The 17,101-nt window shown below is 37.5% G+C and overlaps 1 protein-coding gene across 1 annotated transcript; it reads left to right on the plus strand.

Moving 5' to 3' along the window:
• Positions 1 to 2,096: 2,096 nt before the first annotated feature.
• Positions 2,097 to 17,101, plus strand: TERF1 (telomeric repeat binding factor (NIMA-interacting) 1; the record flags this gene model as incomplete). The annotated part of the gene is made up of 9 exons (XM_009072883.1): positions 2,097 to 2,192; positions 4,315 to 4,445; positions 5,760 to 5,846; positions 7,111 to 7,260; positions 9,104 to 9,210; positions 10,134 to 10,199; positions 10,289 to 10,332; positions 11,300 to 11,364; positions 16,943 to 17,101. Coding segments are annotated over 9 exons (905 nt in total), but the record flags the coding sequence as incomplete, so codon positions are not given.

Consider the following 17,101-nt stretch of genomic DNA (forward strand, 5'->3'; position numbering starts at 1 on the left):
TGGAATGTGCTGCCTGGGGAGGTGGTGGATTCACCATCCCTGGAGGTTTTCAAGATGGGACTGGATGTGGCACTTAGTGCCATGGTCTGGTAAGGACAGTAGGGTTGGAGTCGATGATCTTTGAGGTCTCTTCCAACCTGTTTGATTCTATGATTAGACAAACTGAAGCATTGCTGTGAATCTATCATTTTGATTCCACAAAGCTTGCACATCTATTGTGATTGCTTGTATTCCATCAGTAGTTGCTCAGTCTGAGGCCTCAGATACTGAGAGGTGAAGGCTATTGCAAAGTTGAAGGGGGTTTAGTGAAGAGATGCAAATGTGTTTAAAAAGAAGAACAGTAGAATTACTGAAACACATCAAGTTCCTCAAGCTTAACTTCAGGGCTATGGTAGAAGACTACAAGTATTTTGAGGAGCTAGTCTGGCAGACAGAGGTGAAATCAAGTCTGGTGACTGGATTTTGAATGGAAAACCACATATTTAAAATAGTAACTTAGAAGTGCAAGTAGTGACAAGCTAGAAGCAAATATTGAGGTCTCAGATAAATTTGATGGATTTATGTTTTTTGCTATTGGCAGTAATTTTTCTGAAGATGCCAGGTTAGAGCTTTAGGGGATATATTGTGCGTGTGTTCTTGACTCAAGTGAATGTGATAATATGGCCTGTTGGAAGTTCTGTGAAGAGTGGCATACAGTGGCATGCAGAACGATTAGTAAGGAGATTGATATGGAATCCTCTTAAAAGTTAAGAAATCTAAGGATGGAATAATAAAGTACATTGAGTAGGGGGCTGCTAGATTAAATTATTCATAGTGCTTCTCTGTTTCGCCTTGGGACTGCAACTCAGAAGAAGAATCATACTGGAATTTCATGAAGCTGGAAAGCAGATGCACTGTCAACCAAGAAGCAGGTTAAAATATCTCCTGAGAAGAAGAGGGGACAATGAGGACTGTATCAGTAGAAACAATTAGTTAAATTGTACACAATGCAAGGTCACATGGAACTGAGAACGAATAGCAAACATCTAGTCTGATTGAATACTTCCAACTAAAACAATGTCTATGTGCTCTAGTTGTGTCATTGCAAAACTTGGGGGTCCAGTGCTCCAGAGTCCTTTTTGCTAGGATGACTCAAAAATGTGTTCATAAACTATTCCTGGACTCAAGTGTTCAGTCTGCCACTTGGACAAGTCACATGACATGTTCTTCATAATTCTGTGATTTTTTTGGGGCACAAACTGAAACGGGAAGTTTCATCCAAATAAAAGGGAAGCCTTTACTTTGAAGATGACTGAGCACTGGAATAGGATATTTAAAACTTGCCTGTATGTGATCCTGTGCAACCTGCTGGAGCAGGCGCACCTGCTTTAGCAGGGGAGTTAAGAGTACAGAATCACAGAACAGGTAAGGTTGAAAGGGACCACAGTGGGTTTAGATGATCTCTAGAGGCCCCTTCCAACCTCAACTCATCTGTGATTAACTTTTCCTTTAGAATGTTTCTGTATTATGCTGTGAAGATAAATTACTATATGCAGCGCATTCACATAAGATGTTCATAGTAACCACAATTAAACTCATAGCTTCCATTCTTAAATATGTAATAATCCTTGTGACCTTCCAGCCTTGCAAGGGGGGTTTCCTTCATAGATTTACACTATGGACTAAGCAAGCAGGCTTTGTAGCTTCTGATGCTTTTAGTCTATAAGCTGCTGTAGCAACATGTGTTACCAGTCTGCCTGTGGCTCTTGCTTTGTGGACATTCCCCCAGAAGTGTTCTGTGGAGCAGCCAGCTGGCTTTTGTAGTAAGCTACTTAGCAAAACAGCACTTCATTTACATACTATGGTCTTCTAATTTGATGAATGTAAGCCTGTGATGCATTTTACTGCTGCTTTCGAGAAGGATACTTTTATTCTGGTCAAGTTCTAAAATATTAAGTTTTTTAACATGGAAGAATATTAATTAAATATGCTTCATCAGTTTCCTAATGGTTTCAAAATTTAGTAGATTATTAAAGTCTGATAAGACAGTGCCTAGTATATGTCTAGCCACACTGTGGCAGTGCTGGAGCAAGACTGACTTAACCTTTCTTTTCCAGCTCTTATTAACAGCCCCTCTGAAATACCTACACATCAGAAAAAAACAGTGTATCTCTGTCAGCTTTTGATAAGAATTGCAGAAGGAAAAAGCCTTGGTAAATACTCTGATTTTTTTTTTTTTATCACCTGTTTAAAAATATTTGTTAACTTGCACAGAGTTGTGTTAGGTTTGCTTTCACACAGCCTTTACATATCTATAAATAAAATGACTGGACTCTACATTTTGTACTATCTTTATTCCACATGAGACTGAGCTGTATGCAGGACCAGTGTGATTTTGTACTGACTGATTTAGCTGCTTTGACTTCAAATGACTATATGTTTCTTCAGTTATTAGTCTTTTTTTGTCAGAGTAGCATCAACAAAAGAAATATACTGGAAAACACTGACTAGCTCTTAGTAAGCAATACTTGTGAGTTTAAAGCTCAGGATGTGCATTCCTTTCTGCACATGTAACTCCAGAGGTTAAAGTAGGACAGACAGTAGGAATGAGAATATGAACAAAAAGGATGACTGCCCTTCTCTTACAGAAGGCTGTAAGACTTTCAGCTGGTAGCAGGTCCTTGGGGCTCTTATTCATTACCATATCTCCTGTTTGGCTGTATTTGCAACTTGTTGCTTTAGCCAAGATGATTTTGCTTGACACAGGAGTTTTTGGAAAACTAACTTTTTTTGTTGTAGATTTTCATTGTGTAATAAAGCTCATTGGAATGTCAGGACTTCAGAAGAAGTCTTGCCAGCATGAGCACAGAAGAAAAAAGTGTGTTCTAGCCTAACAGTGCCACAAAGGCTTTTTTTTTTTTAAAAACAAAACTAAATTTCTTATGTTGCTTGTCAGATAGTAAGTCATCTTGATTTAACTAAGCTTGAGAATCATGCTAATATGTAAAATAGTTCATCATATACAAATTCCAAAACTTCTGATAATACTTTAAAACTATACTATTGTATGTGACACTTGGGAATATGGCTTCAGTGTGGTTTTTTTATCTTACCAGTGTAGAGAATGACCTATGTGGTGAGGAAGACTGCATATACTTAGTAGGTGTAGCAGCACAACGTACATGGAAAGCTAATACATGGTAGCCTTTCTATTTTTTTCTAACTATTAAATTATTTGATCTGCATTGAGTCTGAAAACAGAGTAGACTATTTCAGATGCCAGCTCTTTAAGAGTTAAGCACACTGGTTTTACAGTATTCAAATAAACTTAACGTGAGATGTCATATTACTAAATTGAAACAATAGAGAAACACAAATTATTTTTAATAGTGTATATATGCACATAATACTGTCTGAATTTTCACTTTGTCTTACTGTAGTGGATATAAAATTTTTCTTTTTACAGTATTGCTTAAATTATTTACCTTTTGTCTGAAAAATACTTAATGAAAGGAATAAGTTATTGAGAGAGATTCTGCTGATGTCATATAGGAGGAGTAAGTGGGACTGAACATCTTAAGCTAAGCCAGCAGTGCTATGGGAAAAAACCACTTGTGCACCTGCCAGCTCCTCCTGTATTTGCTACACTGGCACACTCACTTGCACAGGTGGGCAATGATCCAAGTGGGAAACTGTCTTGAGAGTGTTGAGGTTATTTGGCTAGGCTAGATTTCTTCCAGGAACTTATCAGTGATCCTGCTTGCTGTGAGTTTGCACAAACCTTGGGCTTGGCACAGTGGTCTAGCAACACTGGAGGTTGTTTCTACTTATTCAGTGACACTCCTTTATTAAGCTGTTTGAATTTCCCTCTCAATTTAGCCATTTCAAATACAACAGAATGTTAAGACATGGAAATAGTGATAGACTCAGGGAACAAAAAAACAACTTAGGATGGTGGTAGTATTACAGATTTAACAGTATCAACGTCGAATGTTTTGATATGTGATGCTAAGCTTCTTGTATTATTGATGTGAGCCCAAATACCTGATGTTCAGCTTAGCACTATTTTAAGTGAAGAATAATTAGCTGATGCATAATATCCCTTAAAAATGCAACAGTGATGTTATTAGCAAGGATAGGAAGAACCAGTCGCTCTGAAAAGAAGACAGTTACTTCAGGTTTCTTAAACACACCTGGAGAGACTAAAAATTATACCAGTCAAAAGGAATTGAAATTATGTATAGTACAGAGTACTTTATTGCATATAAATGATGTAATATATATAGCTTTATATTCTTTAAGTTTTTTTAATACTTTTTTTTTTTACCCTCTAAGAATTACAGTTTGAAAAAGATCAAAAAATTTCACCTTTGGAATCTGCTCTGTCTTTTTGGACTTTACTTGAAAGGGAAGAAGTTAAACTGGAAAAGCTTCATGAAGATATTCATCGCTTGATTAAAATTCAGGTCTGTGTGACTTATTCAAAATGCTTCAGGATGCTACCTATTCATTGGGAATGAGTGTCAAGAGGAAAAGGCCCTGGGGATGTTGGTTGACAAACAGCTGGACATGAGCCAGCAGTGTGCCCAGGTGGCCAAAAAGGTCAATGGCACCTTGGCTTGGATCAACAATAGTGTGGCCATCAGGACTAGGGAAGTGATTGTCCCTCTGTACTCAGCACTGGTGTTCAGTTTTGGGCTCCTCACAGCAAGGGGGATATTGAGGTGCTGAATCATGTCCATAGAAGGGCAATGGGTGAAGGATCTGGAGCACAAGTCTTATGAGGAGCGGCTGAAGGAGTTGGGGTTGTTTACCCTGGAGAAGAGGATGCTCAGGGATGACTTTATCTCTCTACAACTATCTGATAGGAGGTTGTAGCAAGGTGGGGGTTCAGCCTCTTCTCCCATGCAACTAGTGACAGGACAAGAGGAAATGGCCTCAAGTTGTGCCAGGGGAGGTTTAGATGAGATATTGGGAAAAATTTGTTCACAGAAAGGGTTGTAAAACATTGGAACAGACTGCCCAGGGAAGTGGAGTCACCATCTGTGGGAGTGTTCAAGAAGCGTGTGGATATGGTACATGGTTTAATGATGAACATGATGGTGGTGCTAGGTTGATGGTTGGGCTTGATGACCTTAAAGGTCTTTTCCAACCTTAAGGATTCTATTATTCTATCCTGCTTAAACAGGACTGCTTTTACAAAAAGCCTGGGCTATTAGCAGGTGTACTGAATTAACAGAGTTAATAGACATGTACAGGGGACCTCTTTCTATGGAAAGTAGTTCCTGTATGTATCAGTTCAAATTTGTTTAAAAAGCTGACAATCTGAAAAAAAAAAATCAATTGAGAGATCAATTTCAAAATAACAGTATCTTGAGCTTTAAAATATAATATTAATAGCTTTTTTTAACTTAAAAATAAATATTTTTATTAGAAAACTTTTGGTTTCAAAGAGGAACATAGAAAAACACATTGATGGCTACTGGAACTGTGAGAGTCTTTCAGGAAGAGATGGAAGCATTGCTTCCTAGGTAAGTATGGGACACACTGCATCAGTGAGGGTCATTGAAATGCCTGATGGAGAGGTTTTAGGCCTTTATACATGAGCTTTAATGTTATTTCAAAGCTAACTGTTAAGCAGATAATTGTTGGTAACCCTTAAATATATAATCACCTGAAGTTTGGAAGTCTTGGAAAACTGTACAATTGTGGCTTTTCTTGTTTTTTTGAATCACAGGTGGAAAGTATTTCAGCATATTTTGTAATTATATCTGTTGCAGATTGTAGCAGTCTATATGGAAAGTAGATATTACAAAGAGGCCGCTGAAGTTCTTGAAAGGCTGTTTACAGACTCGGAGTCAGATAAGGTAGTAACTTGCTCAACTTGCATTGAACATTATTTGCAAACCAGAAAGCAGGGAGTGGGTTTCCAAAGTTAGCAGATACTATCAGCATAGCTTCAATTGTCTGTGCAGTCACTTACATACCTGTGGCACTTGTAAATACAAAAGGAAATTTGTGGGTAGGGGATTGATGGAAATGATGAGTGATATGGGGGAGTAAAATGCTTTTAGCAGCAGTCATTCTTGATCCCCTCTGAAGAATGAGGTGGCACTACAGATACTGGGAATTTGACAGTGCTGTTGTCTCAGAGCAAAAACAGCATAAATCTGCTGGTAGAGACATAATAACTCTCTAATAATCAGTCCACTGATTTCTATTGCAGTGGACTCTATTTGTCACCTCTAATTAGTGTTCTATGTACCAAAGCATCACAGGGAAGAAAAACTCAATAGCTTCTGTAGTATAGACTGAATGTTATGCCTTTACCTGGAAAAGACTGCATCACTCAGGAAGATGCAAGTTTGAGTGCAATCTCTTTAAAATAATGGCTAGTGCACACAACTGAATTTGCTGCGGTGGAGAAAAGAGCGAAAGGAGGACTGCGGGCAAAAAGAAAAGTTAAAAATACTGCCTCTATCTTCATCTGGTGTATTAGGACACATGTTCTAGGTAACCAGCAGCATGTGCCTAACTTACTTTCCAGATGCACTCCTCATTCAGAGGATTCAGATGTTTGGAAAGTGTCGGCTGTGGGAATAGTATTCAAATTCATCAATAAGAATGCAACCTGTACACAGAAGTTAATTCTCTTGCCTATGTGGTTTCTGTAAAATTCAGAGTGATTAGCAGACAAAATGTGAATTTCTGATTAGCTGTACTGATGTGTCTTTAATGCTGCTGCCCTAAGTAGTCCTTGTCCTGAACGCTGCACACCCCTTTCCATGGCAGTCTTTTTGAGGCAGCGAATGAGAAAAGAAAACCCAGTAATGAGTGGCTTTTTCTGGGTGTTCTTGTTCCATTGACAACCCTGCTTTCAGAGGTATTTATAAAGGAAATGAAAATGAGGATCTCTGGGAAGTTACACTTAACCATTTACTGAACATATAAAATAAATGCCTGGTATTATGCCTAATTGACTTTAAAACCCTTTCAAACTGTATCATGAAGTTGTATAGGGATATTCAGGAAACTATATAATCATGATGTTTAGCTTTCTGTATGTCCTGTTTAGCATAGATATCAAGTTTACTGCAGGATTTGTGTTGGATAAAGATGTGCTTTTCTTAGCCTTTAAGGGTGAAGCTGGCAACCATAATTAAAAGCAAGGATCCATATGTTCCTCTTCTCCAAAACTTCAGTTACCGTCATTTGATAAGTAAAGTCAAGTCTTACATTAAACCTTTCATGAAAGAAAGTGAAACTAACATCTTAATACAGGTATGTCAAAAGCATTTTCTAAACTTCTCGAAAGAGCTACCCAGTAAGATCAAATAGATTTATACTTTCAAGGAAGTTGTTTAGGCAATATTCACTTACTGTATTAGATGAAAATGAAGCTTTGTCTTCCTTTGGATCGTCTTATATTCAGCCTTCTTGTTTTAATGTGTATTGGAGAAAGTTAGTAGAAATAAGACTCCTCTAAAGAGCTTCTATGAATGCTTTTTCCACAACTGTTTCGATTAGAAAACTAGTTAGGAAAAAAGCATATGAGATCTGTCACTAGAGTATGTTTAAGAGAAGCAGGTCTGATCTGAGACTCCTTTAAAATATAATGTAACTATGTATTTAATGCTTATTTTGTTTAAGTCTATAGGGCTTTTCATACTAAAAATAAAAGATCAAGATCTGTTAATTTGCCTGAAAGCTTTAGGAATGTCAGAGTAATTAGGAGATAGAAAACTATTATTGCTGCTTTCCTGTAAATGAAAAAGATTTTTACAAACAGTCTTACTCAAAAGTGATTTAAAATTGGCAAGAACAACATTCCTCCTGCAGCTCATCTTCAGGAGGATTGTAAAGAATTTCTCTTATGTTTACTTCCTATAAAAGAATATTGAATTATTCAATTACAAAAGCACAGATATCTAAAGGTAATAAGAAGCAAATTTTAAATAAACAATCCTGAAGTTCCTCTGGGGTTTTCATTTTCTTAGCAGGATAGACTAGGCAACTTATTAAATGCATTTGAAGTATAATACAAGGAATACCTTTTAATGGTTTCACTTGACTGTCAGTTTTCAAGGTTTTTTTTTTTTCCAATGCTATTTTTGAGTCTGAGAGGATATGGAGGTTTGAAGGTGTCGGAGAAGGCCCAGAACTCCACACTAGCATACCTAGGCCCTCTGTTGCACCCCCACTGCCTACACATCTGTCCTGCTGTCTGCACCAATATTGCAAATCTTACTTTGACCCAAGTTGTTCTGGGGTATGGAGGAGACAGCTTTGTGAAGAGTTCCTGCTTCTGTACAGTACACAATGGTTTCCCAACAGTGTACTCTGCGTTCTCTACGGAAAAGCATTGTAACTGTTAATATCTCTTTTCTTTTTCTAGTGCCATATGTGGAAGTATAATCATAGAATAGTTTGGATTGGAAGGAACTTCTGAAGTTTTAAAACTCTTTAAAGGCTCTCTTGCAACCCTCTTGCAATAAGCAGGGACATCTTAGAATCAGAGAATGTTAAGGGTTGGAAGGGACCTTAAAGATGATCGAGTCCCGACCCCCACTGCCATGGTCAGGGACACCTCCCACTGGACCAGGCTGCTCAAGACCTTATCCAGCTTAGCCTTGAACACTGCCAGGGTTGAGGCACCCACAACCTCCCTGGGCAGTATCTAACCACCCTGTCAGCAAAGAGTTTTGTCCTAATATCTAGCCTGAATTTCCCTTCTTTCAGTTTGTACCCATTGCTCCCTGTCCTATCACTACGGATCCTGAGGAAGAGCCCCTCCCTGGCTTCCCTACAGGCTCCCTCTTCAGATGCTGGAAAGTTGCTATGAGATCTCCACATAACCTTCTCTTCTTCAGGCTAAGCAGCCTCATCTTCAATGAGATCAGGTTGCTCAGAGCCCTGTCCAACCTGGCCTTGAAAATCTACATTGGATTTCAACTTAACATGCTAGAGTTGTTTTGAAACTACTTATTTTAATGGTAATACATCTGAAGTTTCTGTGGAATAACCACTGTTAGTCCTAATAGTACACATATTAAACCTAGTGTAAACTACTCTCCTAGGTACTTGGCTGGCTTTAATTTTAAGGTATCAATTCCATTTCTCACAGGAAGCCACAAAACAGGTGGTGTCTAAAGAATTGACATTGGCAGATTCATTTTGCAATGCTGTTGCTCCCAAAGAAAATGACCAAAGTTATTTGGAAACAGAACAAAGGTTTGTATTAAGCATAATACTGCTGAGGGACATACATGGACAGTAACTTGAAACTTGTGGAGCTAAGAGTAGGTAGAAGGAAGGATGTTATATTCCAAATTGCTGTCCAATAGAAAATTAGCTACAAGCATGTTCTCAATTTTCATTAAAATTTAGGTTCTTCTATGGTTGGTACTTTTGGCATTTAAAAACATAAAGACTGCTTTTTTTTAATGCCTGATGGAGCTCCTTTTAGTCCTGCCCTCCTAGTTTCAGGCTACAGGTTGTCTCAAGAAGAAAGAGAATAAGGAAAGTGAATCAATCTGTTGTATTTTCCTTACCACCTGAACCCTTAGTGATACTAGTGTGAAAGGAAATAGTTAACGTTGCTTAGGATTCTGGCAGTGTGAACCCTCAAAATAATTACATACTTATTTATCTTAATAAAATACTAATATCCTAGGTTTACCAGCACTTTTTTTATGGAGAATAAATTGTAATCTTTAGTTGGGATAGAGCTTGTATTTCTGAGGTTTTATACTTTGTATATTAGGCATCATTTAGTTAAGGAAATTGATGCAGACAGTATACAGGAATGTACAGTATACAGGAAGACAAATGCTAAGATAATTTTTTTAGAAGGGCAGTACCCGACACAATTACATCTCAGAGATATTATTTTTAAAAAACTATGGAAATAATTGCTAATGAGAAAACTGATGTGCAAAATGCCTCATATCTCCAAGTTAAATGTGTACTTTTGGGGTATTTCTCCTCCAGGTATAGGGAGGCAAGGTTAAGAGGAGTAATGGATTGATGCAGTTAGTGTTTGTATGCTACTGCTTCTGTAAAGAAATTCAGGATTTTCTTTCATTTACATATTGTTGAAACATAAATGGCAAGTTGCTGCCTAGGAAATTTATTTTGATTTGCTTTCTTTTAAGTTTGTCGAAAGAACAACAGCATACCACAAATCAGTCAATTGAAGGCATGAGAAAACCCTCCATAAGGTAAAAATTTTTTTTATTGTTGTTTCTCTTAGTCATAGATTTTTCATGAAGTTCTGTGCATTTTTGCTTCAGTTCTGTGTTCCTTGCAGGCCTCATTCAGAACAGAAACACAGCATGAGCAGAGGTCTTCGGAGTGAGTATTAGTTTATTTTTACGAAACAGTTGTGTCAAGCACTTCTATACAAAGTGATTGCATTGATACCAAAATAGTTGTGGTGGAGGGGAAAAAAATTCCCAGTTGTTGTGTGGGGTTTTTTGCCACAAATGCATGTTTGGTTGCCATATTTTGGAAGCTGTGAAGTGGCTTAAGGATCTCTGACAACTCATTTAGCAAAATCATTCAGTATGGGATTTACAGTGTTCTGTGTAAAAGAAAGTTGCCAGAAGAGTACTGAAACTTGTGTCTTTGAATTCTGGGCTAGATAACTTGCAGGGGCAGAAGGGACTAAAGAGATTGGCTAATTGGAAAACAAATTGTAGTGTAAAATGCACAACTTAGGATGTTTGTGCATTTTCCTAGTATTAGTTTTTAAAAACTGAACAACATGGATTATGTAATACTTGCAAGTAGCTTCTGAAGACCATCAGCAGCCTTTTGCCGCAAAGAGATGACATAGTTTCTGCACATGGCTGTGTTGTCCATGGAAGGCTCTTAAGATGCAGTGAGTGCTTCCCACACTTAAAATCTGACGCGTACTTGTAAATAATGGAATTTGTATACCAAGTATTATAGCTCTGATTGCTGGTTACTTCCCATTCTTTGTGTTAGAGCAGTATGTATAGTAAAAATATTTTTACCAAAATGAAACATTTCATTATTATGTACCAATTTTTACCTAAGTATTTAGAATATAATTCTTGTGAGCTCTACACAAAAATATGGTGTTAAAAAAAATCACACTTTTTTTGTCCTTGGATTAAGGTGAAATTGATATGTATTCATATATAAAAGTATGTTCATGTGTAAACAGACACTGAAATTTTTCCAGTCTGTCAAAGCATGTCAAAACAGTGTATGTTCTTGTCTCATATAAATTGTAGAATGTAAAACTGCAGCCTTAACATCATTGCTCTGGATGTATATTAACTGTGTCTTCTAGGTCTGACCAACTTGCAAAATGTGGAACAAAATGGAGTTACTTTGGCTTGTGCTCGAAGAAAACAGGTTTGTACCCATTCTCTGTTCAAAATGGAGATAAAAGTAATCTGTGCTGTACAGAATTTTTTTCTATCTTTGACTCTCTCTCCAGAATGTCTAGGCTTAAGATTATCTACATTACTGAAGCTGTGCTATAGCTCCTGAAACTATTCAAGTTTTATTTCCTGTCTTCAAAAGAAAAGGACGTTTTTTGTAGGTCTTAAATATTATTGCTAGTGCTTCTGAGCTTTAATTTGTGGAAACACACTATTACTAAAGTTTAGTCTAGTTCCTTTTTTTATAACATGAAAAAAAATTTCTTTCCACTGTCTGGATTAAAGGATTCAGGATGTCATTTGACCGAGTTCTGAGCAAACATCAAGGACCTCTTGTTTCCCACTTAGAAAGTTAAAGATTTAGCAATTTTATGATTCAGTAGTTTGTTCATGTGAGGTGAAAGCACCTATTTACTTGGGAAACTATTCTAGTTTTTATAAACGAAATAGGGTTGTCTTACAATGCTACATTTCAAATGGTCCTTTGCACTCTCTTCATGGGTAAGCTTACTTCATTGAATTACTTCAGTGAACATAGTAGGGTTATTTTAATGCTAGAATTCCCTATTGGTGGGAAGTGCGGAAGTGTATATCATAATAGAAGGCAATTTGAAGTTGATTTGACGTTAGGGTAAACCGTTTCAAACTGATTTTTGCACATAGCCAATTTTCATTCCTAAGTGTTCAGCATTTTATCATGATAACTGAAGGAGTGAATATTAATGTATTGCCATTGTTGAATTCATCTTCATAATATCACTTAAGGAGCAATTTGGGGTCTCTCTGTTCAGACAACTGTGCAAGTTATCATCATACTCCATTTTGGCGTGATCTATTTCGTTTTTCTGGTGTTCGTGTTGATGTTTCATTTCTCATAAAACAGAAAAGGCCAAACCTGCTTACATTTTTTCAGATTGTCCTTGAGGAGAGTTGTACTTATTCCTAGTTCTTTAAGCATTTTTACTGATGTTGAAATACTGGTTCAATCTTCAGTCACATGCTGTCCTCAAATTTGTTGAGGTCCTAACTAGAGCTCATCTATCCTTAGGGATTAAGCCCCTATAAACAGTTTTTCACAAGTCTCAGGAATAGTTACATCACTGAGAGCCACCTTAAAAGCATGTATATTTCCATCAAGCTTGTTTTCAACATTGGGATTTAAACTATTTGGACTGCAACTGACACAGAGCTAATGAGAGCTTTGTATTCACATATTTTGATGCTGATGTAGTCTGTTATGGGGTCACCTACAAGCACTGTTTCTAGGGCTAGGGCTTATGCACATGTCTTGTTAGATAAAAATAGATGATGTTTGCTTAATTATGTTGTAGAAAACTATCTGATAGTAGTGAAGAACTCGCTGAAAATTTTCTAAAAACTTGAATGAAACTGTTTCTTTAAACACTTAGAAAAGTTGTAGGCGTTTGCTGATATTTATGCCATATTTGCTGCTAATGAGACCTCTCATAAATATAGGCAATGATAATTGGCCTTTTAAACAATATATCTGCTCCTCTGCTTAATCATCTGGGTTATAAAATTGTTTGCATGCATGAAAGAATGCAATGAATGTCAGAGCTGTTGACTTCTAGAACTTCCTTTTCCATCTAGTCCCTCTTTCAATGTTGGCATTGTTTGCTCGTTTTGTAAATGGTATTTCACTGCAATGGTTCAGTGCCCATTTTCAGCCTTTTCATTGCTGTGTTTTCAGTTAGCTGCATGCAACAATCTGCAGTGCTATTGAAAGGAAGTGTATGTTATTTTCTGTACCTAAATTAAGGGATGCAAGTGTCACAGAATTTGAGCTGTTTGTTCCCAATTTTATATCCTGTACGTGTATGGCAAGTCCATTAAGTTGACTAAAATCTGGCTGACAGTTGGCTAAATTAAAGAATGTGTCTGAAAAATCTGGATCTTCAGAATTTAGTCAGACTTGTACGGAAGAAAAATCTCCATATATTTAAACCTGGAGGAAAAATATCAGAGTCCCATAATGCATAAAGGAAGACAGGTTACTAGAGCAGAAGCTCCTCTAACAAGACCTTTAGATATGTGAGGGTATTCTGCCTGGCAAACTCAAGCTTGCTCTGCTGGTGTTCCGAGCTGGCCAGATGTCATGTTGCTCTGGACTAGGCGCTGTAATGATGTGAGCTCAGTGTTGTGCTGCACTGTGTCCAGGCTTTCAACCAGTCTCAGTAGCTTCTAACAGCTCAAAGCTGCAATCTGTGTAACTGCTGTCCCAGAGGGGACAGGCAGCTCATCAGTGAGTGGGACACTTTCACTGTTAGGGTGGTCAGGCACTGGAATACGTTGCTCAGGGAGCTGGTGGAGTCACCATCCCTGGAAGTGTTTAAGAGGAGTCTGGATTTGCTGCTGGAAGATATGAGTTAGAGGTTAGAGGAGTGACAGGTTAATGGTTGGACTTGATGATCTTAGGGATCTCTTCCAACCTTGATGATTCTATGATTATATAGGATGGGGGGCAAGTTACTGCTCTGTACAGTTCTTCAGTGGAAAGAAAATGAGTCTGATTTACCTGTGAGGCAGCCTTCTCATATGTTAAACTGAAGAAATTTATTTTTTACAAAGATCAATACAAGCAATTGAAAATTAAAACAAGCTAAAAAAACCCTCTTTTTAACAGCAAATATAATTAATCGTTGCAAGTAACAAGGATTGTGGTTGTCTCTGGAAGTATTTGAATCATCTGGTGCTGTAGGTCGAGCATAACTGTGTTACTTGAATAAAGATTTTATTTAGGAAAGTTTGCTGGCATGCTCTGAAATAAGATGAACTACATGATTCCAATGGAATCTCTGGCCTTGTAATAATAGCAAAAAAAAAAAAGGCCATTCACTGCTACTGTTGCAAAAGATCTGTGGAACAGAAGTATTAGAAAAAAGAAGTATTTTTGATAAAGATTAGACTACTTTAGAGAAGTTTTAGGTTCTCAGCTGTTTAGAAATACAGCTGAATGACAATCACTTGTAATTCTTTCACTGCTTAGTGAGGTTTGTCAGTGATTATAGCTTACTGAAGAGGCACTGATAGTTGCATTAAGGTGGAATAAGTCCAAGTTTAAGATGTGAAATTTGACAGCAGCTTGTATTTTGTGTAGGTGCCACGTTTTCCCTTGTTGCAGAAGAACCAGGCTACAGTTTTGATCAGGCTGAATGTTATCTAAGCTCTCCTTTCCCCCTGCCCTTCATGTCTGAGTGCTGATGATACTTTTAGCAGCTTAAATTCAAGCGAAGGGGGAAACCATGCAAAAATTGGAAAATTGTTACCTGGCTCATTCCTGGTGCCTGAATTGATGTTGCTTTTAAGAGCAGAATCTTTCTAGGGATCCCAGAAGGGTTCCTGGTTATTAGGAGAGGAGAAAGGACTCTTGGCTGAAGCCCCAGCAGGGATTTCAAAAGGTCCCCTACCTTTCCAAGCAGTGGCAGGGAGCAGCCCATGATTTGCACAAGTGAAGCAGGAGCTGTGAAATCCATTCACAACACCTGGTGCTGTTGTGGAAATAACCCGAATTGCAGTTCAGATCAGGTGACAGCAGAAGGAGTTTATTGCTATGGCTATAGAAGAGGACAGGGAACAGCAGTAACAGCTTTTGCTGATATGAACTCTGCCCGGATGGGGCAGCTACACAATTCTCTAACTTTTACAAACTGTGTTTTTTCACCAAAATCATGTTAGATAAGCAGCATATGGTATGTAACAACAGTGAATTTAATTCATCAGATGAGGAAGCTCGAGATTAATAGGTCCTTTTACAAAGAGTTCACTCCTTAGTCAGTGAAATCATTCTGACCAGCAAGACCATTAGCTGCAAATGCTTCTTAAATCCTGAGCCCTGCAAAGGCCTATTCAACACTATTTTGCTTTCACACACTGAACATGAGTAAGGAATTGCAGTGCTTTCCATCACTTGCCTATGTAAATTTCATAGTACTCATGAACAGAAATGCTGACTTTTCTGCTATTCCAGAGCAATTCCAAAATAAGTAAAGAAGAGGCAGTGGTTAAATGCAGAAATAAGAGCTGCTTGGTTGGATTTTCAGCAGTCATTCGCTCATGACACACATAAATACATGCAAATTTTGTAAAAGTCTGGTAACTAATGATTTTTAATATGGAACCTGCTGGTGCTCACAGAAATGCCAGTATGATACCAGTGAAAACTGACCATTTCGCTCCTTTCATAACTTACTGTGGTCCATGAGACCATCAGGAGCAGCAGGACAGTCTCCTGTGCAAGAAGCAGAAGTGAACACAAGTAAATTAAACCGAACAGCTGCACAGTACAATTCTCTGCATCTCAATCTCGTTAAGATTTTTAAGTTTGCATTTTTACTGTAAGTTAAGTCTTTACATCTCAGGCTTTGGGGGAATAAATTTAGAAAGAACATCCTATCAAATTGCAGTTTGATATCCTCAGCTGAGGATCCTGTCCTATGTTGGCATAGATTATTGCAATTCATTTTGCCTGAGGTGGTGTGCTGATTGTACGTCAGTATGATTAGCTGTGCATTAAGCAAGCAAGGATTTGAAGACATTTGCAGAGGATCAGATTCTAGCAGAATAAGTTGTTTTAAAATATTCCTATTAAGTTGCTAATTACTATTTCAGAATGAAAAAATGACTGTCTAATACAGCTTATACAAATACATACTAAAAATGCAGTGGTTAAAAAAAGACATAGTATATATAGGATTTGCAAACTTTTGTTCTATATATGTGTATTTTTATTAAATTGATAAGGGAAAGTTGATATCTGGTTCTTCCTCATACTTTGCTGTCAGTTTTTGTTTATTCTGTGCAGTCTTAAAAGCAAGTAAAGAAGAACTGGAAGGAATTGCTTACAGATGTGCAGCTGCAAGTAACTTTCTCTCCTTTTATGAGAGAAAAGTCATGCCCTGGAGATTAAAAGGTCTATAGCTCATGGCAGTCAGACAAGTAGTGGGCTCAACAAATGGCCAAAAGCAAATGCATAGCTGTCACTTGAGGATATGTCTGATCTTACTTTCAAAGGCAATATGGATAATTTTGCTTCTATGAGCATTTTAAATATTTGGGAGTTTTTTTCCCTAAGCACACTGAAATTTGTTGTTGGTAAATGTCTTGATTCTCAGTCCCTAGCTTAATGTGTCACAAAACACTCTTTTGTGATGCATACTAGGATTAATCAAAGTTTGTCTTGGCTCAATTAGCTAATAAAGTACAATTTTGGAAAGCATGTTTTGAGTGAAGCAAAACTTTGTCCAGTATCTTTTTTTCTTTTGTTGTTCTCCTGCAACTTGTGAACACTGAAACATGTAGTTCTCATTCCATGTGATACCTGCTACTGTATTGTAACACTTGACTTGGTAACCTTTGTAGTTTTATTTAGTTTCAATATATGGTCCTCAAAAACCCCTCTGAGATCTGTACTCTATAATAACTAGAGGACTGTATGAAAACTCGATTTTTGTATTTGCTATAAGGTTAGCTCTTCCATTACTACCTATCTCTGTTCATATATGTAGTATTTTTCTGTGTTCTCCCCCTAGCGATGGACTTTCAAAGAAGACTTAGAGCTGAAATCAGGAGTAAGGAAGTTTGGAGTGGGGAACTGGGCGAAAATTTTGGTCCATGGTAACTTCAACAACCGAACAAGTGTTATGTTAAAAGACAGGTGGAGAACATTGCACAATCAGAAACTAGTCTGA

Source organism: Acanthisitta chloris, unplaced genomic scaffold, assembly GCF_000695815.1.
Source record: "Acanthisitta chloris isolate BGI_N310 unplaced genomic scaffold, ASM69581v1 scaffold160, whole genome shotgun sequence".
In the NCBI taxonomy this organism is placed as follows: Eukaryota; Metazoa; Chordata; class Aves; order Passeriformes; family Acanthisittidae; genus Acanthisitta; species Acanthisitta chloris.